The 15,005-nt window shown below is 37.5% G+C and overlaps 3 protein-coding genes across 3 annotated transcripts; 1 reads left to right on the top strand and 2 right to left on the bottom strand.

Moving 5' to 3' along the window:
* Window positions 1-2,260: 2,260 nt before the first annotated feature.
* Window positions 2,261-3,031, bottom strand: LOC132162400 (uncharacterized). Its single transcript, XM_059572633.1, has one exon. The coding sequence runs from the start codon at window positions 3,029-3,031 to the stop codon at window positions 2,261-2,263; it is 771 nt and encodes a 256-aa protein (XP_059428616.1).
* Window positions 3,032-3,963: 932 nt separating this feature from the next.
* LOC132192116 (protein CANDIDATE G-PROTEIN COUPLED RECEPTOR 7) lies at window positions 3,964-5,612 on the top strand. Its single transcript, XM_059607334.1, has one exon. The coding sequence runs from the start codon at window positions 4,037-4,039 to the stop codon at window positions 5,339-5,341; it is 1,305 nt and encodes a 434-aa protein (XP_059463317.1). The 5' UTR covers window positions 3,964-4,036; the 3' UTR covers window positions 5,342-5,612.
* Window positions 5,613-12,901: 7,289 nt separating this feature from the next.
* On the bottom strand, window positions 12,902-13,581 carry LOC132162515 (uncharacterized). The gene has a single exon (XM_059572747.1). The coding sequence runs from the start codon at window positions 13,515-13,517 to the stop codon at window positions 13,074-13,076; it is 444 nt and encodes a 147-aa protein (XP_059428730.1). The 5' UTR covers window positions 13,518-13,581; the 3' UTR covers window positions 12,902-13,073.
* Window positions 13,582-15,005: the final 1,424 nt, after the last annotated feature.

Below are 15,005 nucleotides of genomic sequence, written 5' to 3'. Positions count from 1 at the left end.
TTCCACCTCTTTAGCCAAATGATAGGCACTCTTGACTGAAAAGAGCCCATTTACCGTGCCCCTCCAAATCAGCAAATCCTCTTGATTAGTACTACTCAGCGGAATTGATTTTATGGCTTCCACTTCATCCTCTCTAAATAGGTTTGCAAGGATATTACAATCCCACCAACCCATTTCCTTATCAATTAGGTCACACACCATAGCATCTTCATACCCTTGTCGTGGGGGGGATTGGATAAAGTAACTATGTCGTTTAGGTACCCAACGCTCTCCCTAAATACGAACATTCTCCCCATTTCCGATCCTCTAACACAGTCCTTCTTTCAGTAATGCCTGCGAACTACAAATACTCCTCCATGCATACGAGGGTTCAGATCCAATTTTCGCATCCAAAACCTCACTACTTGGAAAATATTTTGCCTTCATTATCTTTGCTACCAAACTGTCCAGGGATTTCCAGAGGCGTCAATATTGTTTACCCAATAGAGCCTTGTTAAAACAAGAGAACTCTCTAAAACCCATCCCTCCCTTCTCTTTATTGATTCTCAATCGTCCCCAACTCATCCAGTGAATATGGGACTCATTACTTTTATGCCCCCGCCAAAATTTATGCATAATCGAATTTATAGTGGAACATAATGCTTTCAGAAGCAAGAAGACACTCATACTATATGTCGGTATAGCTTGCACCACGACCTTTAAAAGAATCTCCTTCCCAGCCTGCGATAAAAATTTCAACTTCCAATCTTTTAATCGTTTTTCAATCCGGTCGATAATGGTCTTGAACTCCTTAGTCCATGACTTTCCTACCAAAGCCGAGAGTCCCAAGTAGGTATCAAACCTTTGAAACGCTGGTATTGCAGCGATCTCAAGAATGGCTTCCCTCTCTTCAGTCGGTGTATTACGACTAAAGTAGATTGCAGTTTTGTTAACATTAAGCATTTGACCCGAAGCACGCTCATAGCAATTCAAGATAGCAGTCATTCGATGCCAATGTGAATGATCGGCTCTGCAAAACAATAAACTATCATCAGCGAAAAAAAGATGGTTCAATCGAGATCCCTTTTGGAGGTTGGGACACCTCTAAAAGAGCCATCTCGGTCAGCTCGGGCCAAAAGTGAGTATGGGTAATTCGTCCCATTGGAATACCATTTACCAAGACTGAAAAGTGAGCTGTACTCACACACCTCATGATCAGATTAATCCATCTGTGATCAAAACCCATCATTCTCATCACTTCCTCCAAAAAACACCATTCCACCCTGTTATATGCTTTGCTTATATCAAGCTTAACTGCCATGAAATCCGTTTTCCCATACATTCTGAAATGCATAGTGTGAAGAGTTTCATACGCAGCAACAATGTTGTCCGAAATCAAGCGCCCCCCGAATGAAGGCGCTTTGATACGATGATATGATAGCAGGCAAAACCTCTTTAAGCTTGTTAGCCAAAACCTTTGAGATGATTTTATATAAAACATTACATAGGCTAATTGGGCGGTAATCAGTAACACAAATTGGATTCTTAGACTTAGGAATGAGAGCAATATAAGTGGAATTCAATTCTTTATTCAATACTCCAGAATTTAAATAGCACATCGTTGCAAACCTCAGTTCCAATTAACGCCCAATGCTTTTGGAAAAAACAAGCATTAAACCCATCCGGACCCGGACCTTTAAGGGGCGCCATTTGACGAAGAGCAGCACTAACATCTGTAGCCGTGAAAAGTCTTAGCAACCTCTCATTCATTTCATGTGTCACTCTTCTGTCAATAGACTCCAAACACTCCTCCAACCCAGTCGGCTGCCCAGTAGAGAATAAGTGGCTGAAATAATCCACAAATGCATTTCCAATATCTTCTTGGGACTCCCATTGATTCCCTTCCATATCACAAACCATTTGGATTTTATTAGAATTTCGCCTTTGACTTGCACAAGCGTGAAAAAATTTGGTGTTTTTATCTCCATTCCAAAGCCAATCCACTTTCGCACGCTGTTGCCACTGTACTTCCTCTTGGTCCATGAGAGAATCCACTTGCGTTTTAAGTTTTTTTTTTTATTTCTGCCAATTACTCCGGCCCCTCCTTGGCTTGTAAAAGAGTCACTTGTTCACATAGCTTCTTTATTTCTCTTTCTGGCCCCTTCTTTTTTTCCTGCCATCTCTTCAATTCGACTTTACATTTGTCCAATTTTCGTCGTAGACTTCCCCCTCTGCTCATCCTTGATTTCTTAGCATTCCATGCAAGCTTGACCACCTCAGTTTATGTATCATCCAGTAACGAATAAGCTTCATGCTTGAATGGATGAATATTCCTACCCAGCCGCTTGTCTTCATGCAACGTGACAAATAAAGGTAAATGGTCCGAACATAAAGTTCCCTCCACCAAAATATCGACTTTGGGAAAAAATGCTCTCCACCCTTCATTCGCCACTACTCGATCTAGTCTTTCTTGTACAAAAGCTTCTCCATCCCTGCCATTGTTCCATGTGAATTTGGGCCCCCTGTAGCCCAAATCCATTAAATTACAATTTGTCAAAGTGGATTGGAAATCTTCCATAAATCCCCTATGTCTGTCTTTGCCACCCAATTTTTCGGACACATACAGAATCTCGTTAAAATCCCCCAAATAAATCCAAGGTTCGGGAGCCATGGTCACGAGATAACGTAGAAGGCCCCATGCCTCTCTTCTTTTGTTTGCTTCCGGATGACCGTAAAAGCTTGTAAATTTCCAAAACCCTTTATTAGGAGTTAAACAAACTTTAGCGTTGATATGGCGACAACTGTAATTTTGTATCTCCACCCCCACGTCGTCATTCCATAGCAGTGCCAAGCCACCACTTTTCCCCACACAATCTACCACCAACATATTGGGAAACCCCAATTTACACCGAATCCGCTCCATTTTACTCTGTCTTGAAATGGTTTCCATAAGAAAAACCATTTCGGGTTTCTTAACCTTCACCAGACGGCAAAAGTCTCGAACTGTTTGAGGGTTCCCAAACCCTCGATAATTCCAACTCATAATACTCATTGCGGTCGGCGGGGCTAAATGTCAGCTGCATATGCGGATAACGGATGCTGGCAGTTATTATCCGCCCATATTTTCACCCCTAATCAACACAACACCGTTGAAAATCCATCGCTGCCAAAAAAAAAAAAAAAAAGATTCTCATCTCGAACTCTTTAGAGTTCTCTCAATCTCAATGATGTTTACTATTTGTGAGGCAAAAAGAACTCTAATTTTCTTTTTTCTTCATATATTCCACTCCATTTCATTAGCCAAGAAAAGAAACCACAGTGCGTGAGGGAGATCTAAGCGTCCAATAAATGTTTCTAGAAGTGGGGACCGCAAAATCACTATAACACAACAACAAATATGTGTGACAGACAAGTGACAACACAACTAAAATAAAGAAGGACCATTTTTGTGTATGATTTTTACAACATTAACTAGTTTAATTCACCAAAGAAGTTTCATTTTCAATATTTTAACCTTAATATAAAGTTGGCATTCTACCAAGGTACGAGCACAAAAATGAGTTACTTAGTCCAAGATTCATATTTTGACACGACTCGAACCAGATAGGTGACATAGTGACATACAATTTGAGATGATTTACAAATTCGACACAAACTCAATACAAAAATAATAAGTTATGGATAATGAATTTAACCCGTTTAATTAAATTGATTAAGTTATGAATAATCTATATAATGTTATAGACACGCCTTAGCAACTTGACACATGAAATGAATTGCAAAATCTAATTTTATTCAACAACTCACTTATAATTTTTTGCTTCAAAAAAAAAAAAAAAAACAACTCACTTATAATTGGGCCGCACTAATATAGTTTTGTAGGCTCTTGGGCTGCCTTCTGGACCAAGCAAAAGTACACAACTGGGCCTCTACCAACCCTTTTCCTCGTGACCCCCCATCATCAATTTATCATTGCCTCGCATTCTTTGCTCCCACTCTTCCCCGTTGCTCCCTTCACCACGCCAATTTCGTCTCCATTCTCCACACCCGCATCAAAATGACGAAACTACCCTTCCTCTTCCTCCTCCTCCTCGTCGTCCTCTCCCCCAGCTCCGCCGAGATCAAAACCCTAACCATCACCTCCGACAGCCGCCCCATGATCCTCTTCGAGAAATTCGGTTTCACCCACACCGGGCACGTGACGATCTCCGTCTCCTCCGTCTCGGTGTCCACCTCGCTCTCCCCGCCGGACCCGTCCCGGCTGGGCTTCTTCCTTCTTTCTGAGGAGTCCCTCCTGCAAGTACTGGTGGAGATCCAGCAGAACCCTCAGCTTTGCGTCCTGGACTCCCACTACATATCCTCTCTGTTCAACTTCCGCGACCTCTCGCCACCCCCCGCTGCCTCCTTCAACCACTCCTACCCAGTCTCCTCCCCTAACGAGTACTCCCTCTTCTTCGCCAATTGCGCACCCGAGTCCTCTGTCTCCATGGCCGTACGCACCGAGGTCTACAACTTAGACAGCGACGGTTCTAAGGATTACCTCTCAGCCGGACGCACCCATCTCCCCTCCCTCTTCTTCCTCTTCTCCATCGCCTACTTCGCCTTCCTCGGATTCTGGATCTACCTCTGTTACACCAACAAGCGCGTCGTCCACCGGATCCATTTGCTCATGGCCGCGTTATTGCTCATGAAGGCGCTGAATCTGATCTGCGCCGCGGAGGACAAGCACTACGTTAAGGTCACGGGCACGCCGCACGGGTGGGACGTGTTGTTCTACATCTTCCAGTTTATCAGGGTGGTTTTGCTATTCACGGTGATCGTTTTGATCGGGACTGGGTGGTCGTTTTTGAAGCCCTTCTTGCAGGAGAAGGAGAAGAAGGTGTTGATGATTGTGATCCCGCTCCAGGTGCTCGCCAACGTGGCCTCGGTTGTGATCGGCGAGACTGGGCCGTTCATCAAGGACTGGGTCACCTGGAACCAGGTGTTCTTGTTGGTGGATATTATCTGCTGCTGCGCAATCATCTTCCCGATCGTGTGGTCGATTCGGTCGCTGAGGGAGACTTCCAAGACCGACGGGAAGGCCGCCAGGAACTTGGCCAAGTTGACCCTTTTCAGGCAATTCTACATGGTCGTGATCGGGTACTTGTACTTCACGAGAATTGTGGTGTTTGCGCTCAGGACCATTGCGGCGTACAAGTACCAGTGGGTGAGCAATGCGGCCGAGGAGATTGCGAGTCTTATGTTCTATATGGTGATGTTCTACATGTTTAGACCTGTGGAGAGGAACGAGTACTTTGTGCTCGACGAGGAGGAAGAAGAGGCCGCCGAGATGGCTCTTAAGGACGAAGATTTCGAGCTTTGAATTGGGTAGTGAAAGAGATTTTCTTTTTGCTGGCCCCCTTAATCAAATGCACGCTTTGCGGGTTGTTTAGCGGATCTACAAATATAATTGCTGGGTCAGATCGCTGTCACTTCTGTTTTGCACTTCCTTTTTTGATTTTTGGGGAAAAAAACCTGTTTTTATCAATGTTCCATGTTTATGTGATAGTGCCTTTATGCCTGACCATTGAAATTTTCATTTTCACTTCATAATGCTGTCAATGAATTATGCAATATAGATGTAGTTTACCTTCTATTCATGTTCTTTGTACTTCTTATTCAATTGTTTGCTGCCGTATGGCTGTATGTCCTTCGATAATTACTTGACGACTGGCCTTGTAATATTTTGTAATATAGATCAGTTTCTGCATGATGTGCGTTTTTTCTTTTTAGCAAAATCTATGTTCGGATTTTCTTTTTTCAATTCTTTTCTGAACTCTGTTGCACAGATCAAATTTTTTTGTTTCATTTATTTGTACATTGTTGCTTGGTTGCTTATGAGAATCAATATAGACGATATTGTTGATGTCAATGTGGCTAAACATTGAGATAAGTTTGTGTTTGTTTGGGATCTTGTCGTGAAGCATGTGTGTTCCTGTAATGAGAACTTTGATCTGGTTATATTTTTATCGGTTGTTGGCAAAGTAGTTTGTTAAAGTAGTACATTTGACTATGGGGCTCTTAGTTACAGTTGACAAGGATTCAAATTTTTGCTCTGATTATGCCCCTCGTAACATGTAAGAGGCTTCTCTTTGTCAATTGTTTAGGTTGACATAAGTTCAGTCAAATGCGCAAATGTCCTCTTATATGAATAGATGGATTGATTGTTGAAGGAGATTGGATTTTATGCTTGGTTATGTTCATGCCCCTATAGATCATGTTGATTGTAGATTTTGATTCGAGTTTTTTTGCATTATATATAATAGTTTATAAGATTGGCAAAATCATTGAGCACTCCAAAAGGGAGCCCATCTGAAGTATATGTTCTGATCTAAAACTAGAAAAGCAAAATTGAAGAATTTAAGTCCATTTTCTAAGAAAGTGAATGTCCCGGTACATAGATATTCAGTCTTATCATACACGATTTTTTTAGAAGTTAGTTAAAACATTCTCAACCAAGTATAAAAATGTGTTAAACCTTTCACTTATTTTCCATTACGATTTTGTTTTATCCAGCTGTGATTTGTAGTTGTTTGAACCTTACCTGCATAAGTATGTGCATGCTTGTGATGTTTAGTTTAAAGATTCACCTGATACGTAGAGTAGAAATGTTAATGAATTGATCTTATTTACTATCAATCAATCATTATTCATTTTTCCATCACAACAATGCACTTCATATTTAATCATGACAACCTTCAAATCTGTTCTAACTCTTATTTTTACCTAGTCCTAGTTTTTCCCTACGAAGTATCCTACTTCTCTGGATACATGTTGCTTCAGTTTCAGGAGCAAAAATGTGCTTTCCATCCAATATAGCTGGAATGTTTTAAGGGTAATTGTCGCAGACTCGCAGAGTTTTCTTTTTTAGGATTGTGCCAATTGATCTCTTGTTGGTCAGTTATGCTAAGAGCTTTAGCAATCCACGAGATGTGGAATGGTTTTATGCTCGGCTATCTCAATGCACTCAGGAAGAGATATTGCACTCTGGTGGAAGCTGTGTTTCTTGGTTGATTATTCTTTTTCCCTCTGAGTTTATTAGAAACGTGTGTGTGCATACATTTGCTTGATGCGATGGTATTTGACATTTAGCAGTAAGTTGAGCAGCCTAGGCTGTTAGGCAGAATATGCGCTCTCATTCCTGGAGTGATAATTTTTCCTAAGCTTTTTTTTTTTTGTTAATAAATAATTAAAATATCATTAAAAGCGATAGCTCAGCTCGGGTACACACATAAAGTATATACAAGAGAAACACCCAGCTTAGAATAGCAGTTCATTTTGTTCTTAGTATGTTTTGTTTGCTCAGCACACTGGCTACTGGCCATGTTACCTGATTCTCTTCTGACCTATAATAACAATTGGAGTGAGGATCCTAAATTTGAACAGCATCATTGAAAGGATTTTTTCTGTCTTGAAAGGTAGATATTGTGTTTTATTAAAATGAGGGTCCCTAATTTGGTAGGGTAATTGAAAATAATTGAGAGAAGACCCTTGAAGTTGGGCTCATTACAGGATGAAGGTATTTGAGATAAGGAGGCAGTTCTGTTAGCATACATTTGATTTCAGTTATATGTCTTGGTGTAACGGCTTTTCTTTTGTACAATTAAGCTTATAAATGTTAAATTATGTGTGTATAACCACTTGGTTTTGATATTTGAGATGTACCCATAAATTGATGTCAGTTGATTCATATGACTTGGAGAATTTCTCAACCCCAAATTTAAAGGAAATCGTGAGTGGCCATCAGCTAAAGTTGAAGTATCAGTTGATTTCAGCTCTTAAATTTTTATTTACAAGTGATTTTTGATGGTGCCATATATTGCTTTAAGTTAGGTTAAGAGATTGTATTTTGTTTGCAACTAAGAGAAATGTTGTTTTATGGCTTTTAAAGTTTGATTAGATCTGATCTTATTGTTTGCTGCTGAATGACAAAAGATTTTTTTTTGGCTTTATCTCATAGTGTTGAGTGGTAGAATCCTCTCTTACCTTTTGTGGTCATACTGTTTGTAGAAACTCTGTGAAAAGTACTGTAGAGCTGGATGGCGCCATTATTTACTCTGATGTCTTTTGTAGGCTGAAATAGATGGTAAAAATGATTTGTATGTCCAGAGCTGTCTCATTCAGCATGCTCTGTTCTCTCTAAGATACTGTAATGATGCTAATAATATAATCATGCCCAATGGTCCCCTTGGCTAGTACAGTAATACTGCCTTGTTTGATGCATTTATCTTTTTCCTGATTGTGGCCAAAATAACCTGTAAAAGTGCAATGGGTCACTATGCTTGATACTTTTTCTTTTCTTTTTTTGATAAAAATTATGCTTGATACTGGTTGCTCATAATTTCTCTACTTCTGAAATGGAAATAGCATACTTACCAATAATGGTTTTTATGTCTAGAAACTTTGCCATTGGCATAGTGATTCAGAAATTTGTCACAATGAATCCATTGTGAAGATTTTTTGTTTTGTTCAATTCCAAGGGGAAAGGAAAGGGAAACATTATAACAAAAAGAAAGCAAAGGGTGGGCAACCTAACAATTTCTCTAAAACAACTACAACATTCACTTAGAAATTGTTGGAAATGTGCCAATTGAATGGCCCGGTTCATTGGAGTGGCCGTCTGAACTGGCTGTTTGAAGAGGCAATGCCTAAGCAAGAATGTCAACATTACAACTATTGCAGCAACCAACCGAAGAGGAGAACTACAGTAAGGAAAGAAGCACCGAAAATGGCTAAATTGGATCCATCAAAGAGAAGCATCATCCTAGCGTCCAGTGAAGAATCTGATTTCTTGTTTTCCCCTCCCCCTCCTCCTCCTATCCCCCAAGGGTCATTGGTATGCGGCTACCTCTTTGTAAAGACGATCGAGGGCCCAATATTTACGCCTATGAGCACTCTGTAAAAGTTGTTTTTTATTTATTTATTTATAAGTACGTCAACATCAACAAAGAAATTACAACAAAAAGCTGCACTTGGTTTGTAGTAACGCGTAGTATGAAGGTTATGAGAAGACCAAATAAGAAGGAAATATTGGAAAGAAGCTGTTTTTTTGGGTTCTTCTTTCATCATGTATGTAGAGGAGAATAAAGGTGTCATTGAACATCTACATAATTCACACTATGATTTCATTTCACCATAACATAAAGAGGAAAACAATGGCGTGATATTGACAACTCATACAAATGATGATAGTCAATAACCCAAGAAAAAGTGAAGCACTTGAGTTTTTTCCACTTCTAATCGTGGTCGATTAATCTCTAATTTCACATGATATTTTGAAGTCTCCTACTTAAAAGGAAGGGGAAAAAAATATATCTTTAAAATTACAAGGTTTTTCGATGAGTGCAACACTCAACTTAATCTGGATCAACTTGGCCAATTAGATAGACTGCTATACATTGATGGTTGTTTATTGCAACAACAAAAAAATCAAATCGACGCTATGGTAATATGATAATACCCTACTACATACAACATCATTTCTATATTTTTATACATATATATATATAGTTAGAAGTTTTTTCAAAAACTAAAACCACTAACCAAAACCGCTAATCGTAACCACCTTCAAAAGCGATTAGCGGTTAATGCGGTTAGTGGATGGTTAATAACTGCTCACCTTTTTACCCCTACAAACAAGTGCTCAAACACATGTTAAGACAGTACACACCTACCCGAGCATATAAGAACCCAACTTCTCACATAACTATATATCCATATTATATGTGGCAAATTCATTGCACCCAATCCCTTGTCCATTCTTTCTTGCCCTATGAAGACTCTTTCGGCTGAATATAGAAAATAATATTAGAGACTCGTATGAACAAAGTGAAGCTTGAAATGAAAGAATATATATATATATATATATATTGACATTGGTGATGATCAAGCTGACTGGGTCCGACAGAGTTGATGCATGTTATTTTCAGCGTGAAGATTGATTTCGTAAAAGGGTGTGAATTTGGTAGTGATGATGCCACTTCTCAATTTTCCATGCTTGGAGTTCCTGGAGCCAAGTTTTTGCAAAGGCTATTGATTAGCTCCGTAGAATGCAAGTTTCAGCAAAGCCAGAGTGGGTTTGGTGGCTGCCATCATTATGTTTTATCTTCTTTATTTCACGCCCATATACACTTGCCACCACTAAATTACTTTGAATTAACCAAATATTTGTTTAATTTTATATGACTTTCATATATATATATATATATATATATATATAAAAGTTGCAGGTTGATTCAAGTAAACGCCCAAAATTCGTCTGATTCTTTATTCCCCACATGCAAATTGATTAAGGCATGTGCAGTGCAGCTAGCTCCCTCTAGGCTTTACCAAATAATTGTAATTAATGCATAACAAAGGTATTTGGTGGAGGTATTTTGTCACAACTTATATGTTTGACTTTTGAGATATAAAATTACAAATTAAGTTTTTATATTCAAGATTTTTTGTAATTAGTCTTAAAATTTAATTAGATTGATGTTGGAGTATATCGGAGATAAAGACTTTTCATGTTCTACTGACGATTTTATGAAAGTTGGACTTTCTTGAATGTAAAATAGGAAAGTAAACAACTGGTCAACTGAAAAATGCTAGAACATCTACTCTTGTCCATCTCCCGTCCTTTCTATTTTCTTAAAAAAAAAATCAACTATCAGATTTGTAGGACCCACCTAAGTAAAGTTGAATCAAATTGCTAATTTTAAAAAAGGAAAGACGGAGAATAACGAGAGTAGATGCTCTAGCATTTCTCCTGACCATTTGTTTACTTTGGGGGCCTTATAATTCCATATGATACATTTTTTTTTTTTTTAAGAGGAATGGGATGGCTACATATCTAGTGTCAATAAATTCTCATTTTAATGTCTAGAGACTTTTTAAGGCCCCAATATTGTAAAATTATTTTTACCATAATTGAGGGCCTTAATTAGCTAGAGATTATTTATTAACTTTTTACCATATTTCAATTTTTTTTTTTGAAAAGAACTTTTATTATACGATTATTAATTGGAGGCCTTAGTTAGAGACTATTTATTAACTCTCTAATTTATTTTTTAAGGAAACAAACTTCAATTATATAATTATTAATTGTTAACCGGAGGCCTTAATTTATTGGGCCCTAGGCACCGCCTAAGTTGCCTTTTTTTTTTGGTACGAATTCCATGCAAAGGCTTAGTTATATGAAAAAATTCAAAGATTTTCTTTTTTAAAAAAAATTACCCTCAACCCCCTCAAACTACAATTTCAATGACAATTTACCCCCACAAACTATCAATTACAACAATTTACCCTCAAAACTACCAAAACAATGATAATGTACTCATCAATGCTAGCAAAATGACGAAATTACCTCTCATTTAATAAGACAAAAATATCTTTAAAATTTGAAATAAATAAATAAATTTTAGTCTTTTTGTTTTTATTTTAGTAAAGGTAATTTCGTCATTTTGTTAAAATTTGGGGTACATTGTCATTGTTTTGGTAGATTGGGAGGTAAATTGTCGCAATTGATGGTTTGTGAGATAAATTATCATTGAGGTGGTAGTTTGAGGGGTTTAAGTGGACTTTACCTTTTCTTTTTCTTTTTTTCCTTTTTTTTTTTTTTTTCATAGAATCTACACTCAAATACAAATTCTAATGACCCAAAATATCCGTAACTACATAAATTTTTTAAAGGAAAAAATGCAAAATCAGTTTTTGTGGTTTACTTGATTTGCAATTAACTCCTTGTAGTATCAAAATGAACTCAAAGGTCCCTAAGGTATGTCAACAAAATAATTTAGTCCTTACGGTCAAATTTCGTTCACTGACTTAACAGATTATGATAACATGAAACGTTAGAACCAATAAAATTGTGATACTTATCATATTTAAGTCAGTATCACACTAACATAATCTGTTAAATTAGTTGACAAAATTTGACTGTAGGGACTAAATTATTTTTTTTGCATACTTCGGGAACATTTAAGTTCATTATGATACCACAATGACTTAATTGTAAATCAGGTAAACTATAAGGACTAATTTTTCATTTTTTCCTTTTTTTTAAATTGAAAATGCAGATTGTTGAGATTGATCTAACTTTTCTGTTACAAACGAGGGAGGGAGCAGTGATCCATAATATGAACCCGTATGTAGTTTAGCGATTCTGCGCCAAAACTGTACCTAATTACACGGCTAATCAAATTATAAAAGGGTATCCTAATTAACCGGCGCCAATGACCACATCTAATTAAAGCTTCCACACTTTATTATAAAGTGAAACCATTTCCTTATTATTTTTCTTTTGGTGGGATAGAATCGTAGAAGCCCAAGTCCAAACATTAGGGCCATAAATAAATTAGTTCGTTTAACAACCCGTTTAATACCCGCTCAATTTAACTCAATATAAATTTGAGCTCAATACTATAATAATCCGCTCGCTATTGTTAAAACTAACTCCGTCACTAATTACAGCTTTTTGTGGCCGTATGCTGGCAAAAATATGTGCAGTATTCTCCAACCCTTTTGATCTGATTCATCGAAAAACAATATATATATATAGTTGACCAAAAGAAAAAGAAAAGAAAATGATAGGATCGTACCGAGAATTTTGCTGCAAAAAATGATAGGCTGTAGCAACTACAAGGAGAAGCTTTTTCTTCCCCAATGCCTTCCGGCGCTTGCAACAACTAAAAAGCCACACAAAAAAATACCTTTTCTTCATATTCACAACAATGTGACACACAGAGAGAGAGATAGAAGAAGAACAGTGAATTAATTAATTAAGACTTATAATCATACTACTAAATACATAACAATATTTCTTCATAATCATCACTCGCAAACGAATCAAAAAGAGTAGAAAACCAAAGAACAATAATAATAATAATGTAGGTACCGGTGCTTTAGTATTTTCCCTTGAACTGAACATAATTTAAAACAAAATTAAGGAAACATAATTAACAGCACCACCAACACGAACACGTACGTACTCTCGTTGTTTTGTTTTGTTTTGGTTTGTTTTAGCATGCCTTTAAATTAAAAACAAAAAACAAAAACAGATCGACAAATAAAATTCAATGATCTTTTTCATCCACAACGTCTACACTAGCAGCGCAAGACAAAAAGCGGTGAAAGATCCTAAGCAAAGCGGCACACGACAATTCCTTCACTTTCCTCAGAACCAAACACTTCCTTTTAAGCCCACGAGTCGGCTTTCTCTTACTTCCGGCCATTATCTCCTTGACCCGCCCGAAACACTTCTGGGTCTTCTCCGGCACGCTCTCTTTCCTCGAAAACTTGTAGCTTCTCAGATACATCTGCCTGCACGACATGCTGTCCACCACCCTTGGGTGCCCGTGCCCGTGCCCGTGCCCTCCCTGGCGGTCGCTCGAGCTGAACGACCTCACGAACTCCGCGTCCGACTCCGGCCACTTGTAGAGGTTCACGTAGGTTGCCCGCACGGGAACGCGCGGGTCACGCGCGTCGTTCACGCAGTTTGATATGCAAACTGAACTCATGATCTCTCTGCTTCTTGGCGAATGAGAATCACAGCTCTTTAACGGTATAAATTGGCACAACACAAGCCTTAGAATACAAGAAAAGAAAAGGTACAGAGAAAGAGAAAGAGACAGAGAGGGGTTAATGGGGTATGTTGTAGTGGGGTTTTATCATGTAAAACTGTGTCGTATTTATAATGATTCGGCATAATTAGCCATGACTGTGTCTTCGCGTGTCTGCGCTGTTTAGGCAAGAATTAGATAAGCTATTCATCCAAACAAAACACAGATCGATTAAAGTAAAGTGACAAATAGGCTAATGTGAAAATGCAATATGAGCAATGATTAGCATGGAATGGGGGGTAAATAAGAATTATTAAAAGGATGGGGATTGCCTAATTAATTTTATTTTTTAATTTTTTAATTTGATGACAAACTCTAATATTGACAAATAGGCCTATGTGAAGATACAATTCGAGTAATGATTAGTATGGAGTGGGGATAAATAAGAGTTGATTATGACAAGGGAATTGCCCTTTTCTTTTCTTTCTTTTTTTAATAACTTAATGGCAAACTCAAGTAAAAATGCTACACATATAAAGAACTCACTTAACCCTTCACCTCTCTCTAAATTGAAAATCTCGATCGATAGCGACTCAAATACAAGAATGACACTATTATTATTATTATTATTATTTTTTATATATTTAAAAAAATAAATGTCACGTGAACTATTACATAACAGATTGTCAATCTGCATTTTAGTGACTCATGAATTAATACATCAATTTATAAAATATAACTTACTCATTTATATTTTAGTGACTGATATAATAAATGTTTAATATCAATTTATTAAGAACTTACAGTAAAAATCATGTGACCACTCAACCGAATACTGTTCACTCAAGGAGAAAAAAGAGGAATACCAGTGAGACAATTCACAATATTTAATTTTTTACAATTTAAGTGCATTTACTAAACTACTTTTGGCGCCGCCAAAATGACGTGTTCTTAAAGTTTTTAACGTGTGGTAAATTGTTTTTACCAGAATATTATTCGATAAACTTCAACTTTTTTTAATATATATATATCAAGTAGGAGTAACATGGAAATTATCGTCATTGGACTCATATACTCATATTTACCTCAAAAAATACTTGAGACTTAAGAAAGGACGTTGAATATCAGGAAGTTGCCATGCATATCTGATAAAAATAAATAAATATATATATATAATAAGATAACAATCTCATCCAAGACATACTTAATTAGGACCCCTTTGGATAATTTTTTTTTTTAAAAATTGAAAATAGAAAATGGATTTCTGCGTTTAAATGTTGAAAACGCTTTCACGGAGGTTGCCGTCCAAACAGGGCCTATATGAGATTGGTTGGGGGAGAGATCGATGCGTTTTGGCTTAACCGCTAAACAAGATAATTAATCCTTTGCGAATTGAGCGTGGGTTTGGATATTCCTTCCTGATCAGCCAGATGCCGGGTGTGACTC

The sequence above is a fragment of the Corylus avellana genome, chromosome ca9 (genome assembly GCF_901000735.1).
Source record: "Corylus avellana chromosome ca9, CavTom2PMs-1.0".
NCBI lineage: Eukaryota > Viridiplantae > Streptophyta > Magnoliopsida > Fagales > Betulaceae > Corylus > Corylus avellana.
This window is presented reverse-complemented; position numbering and strand designations above follow the sequence as displayed.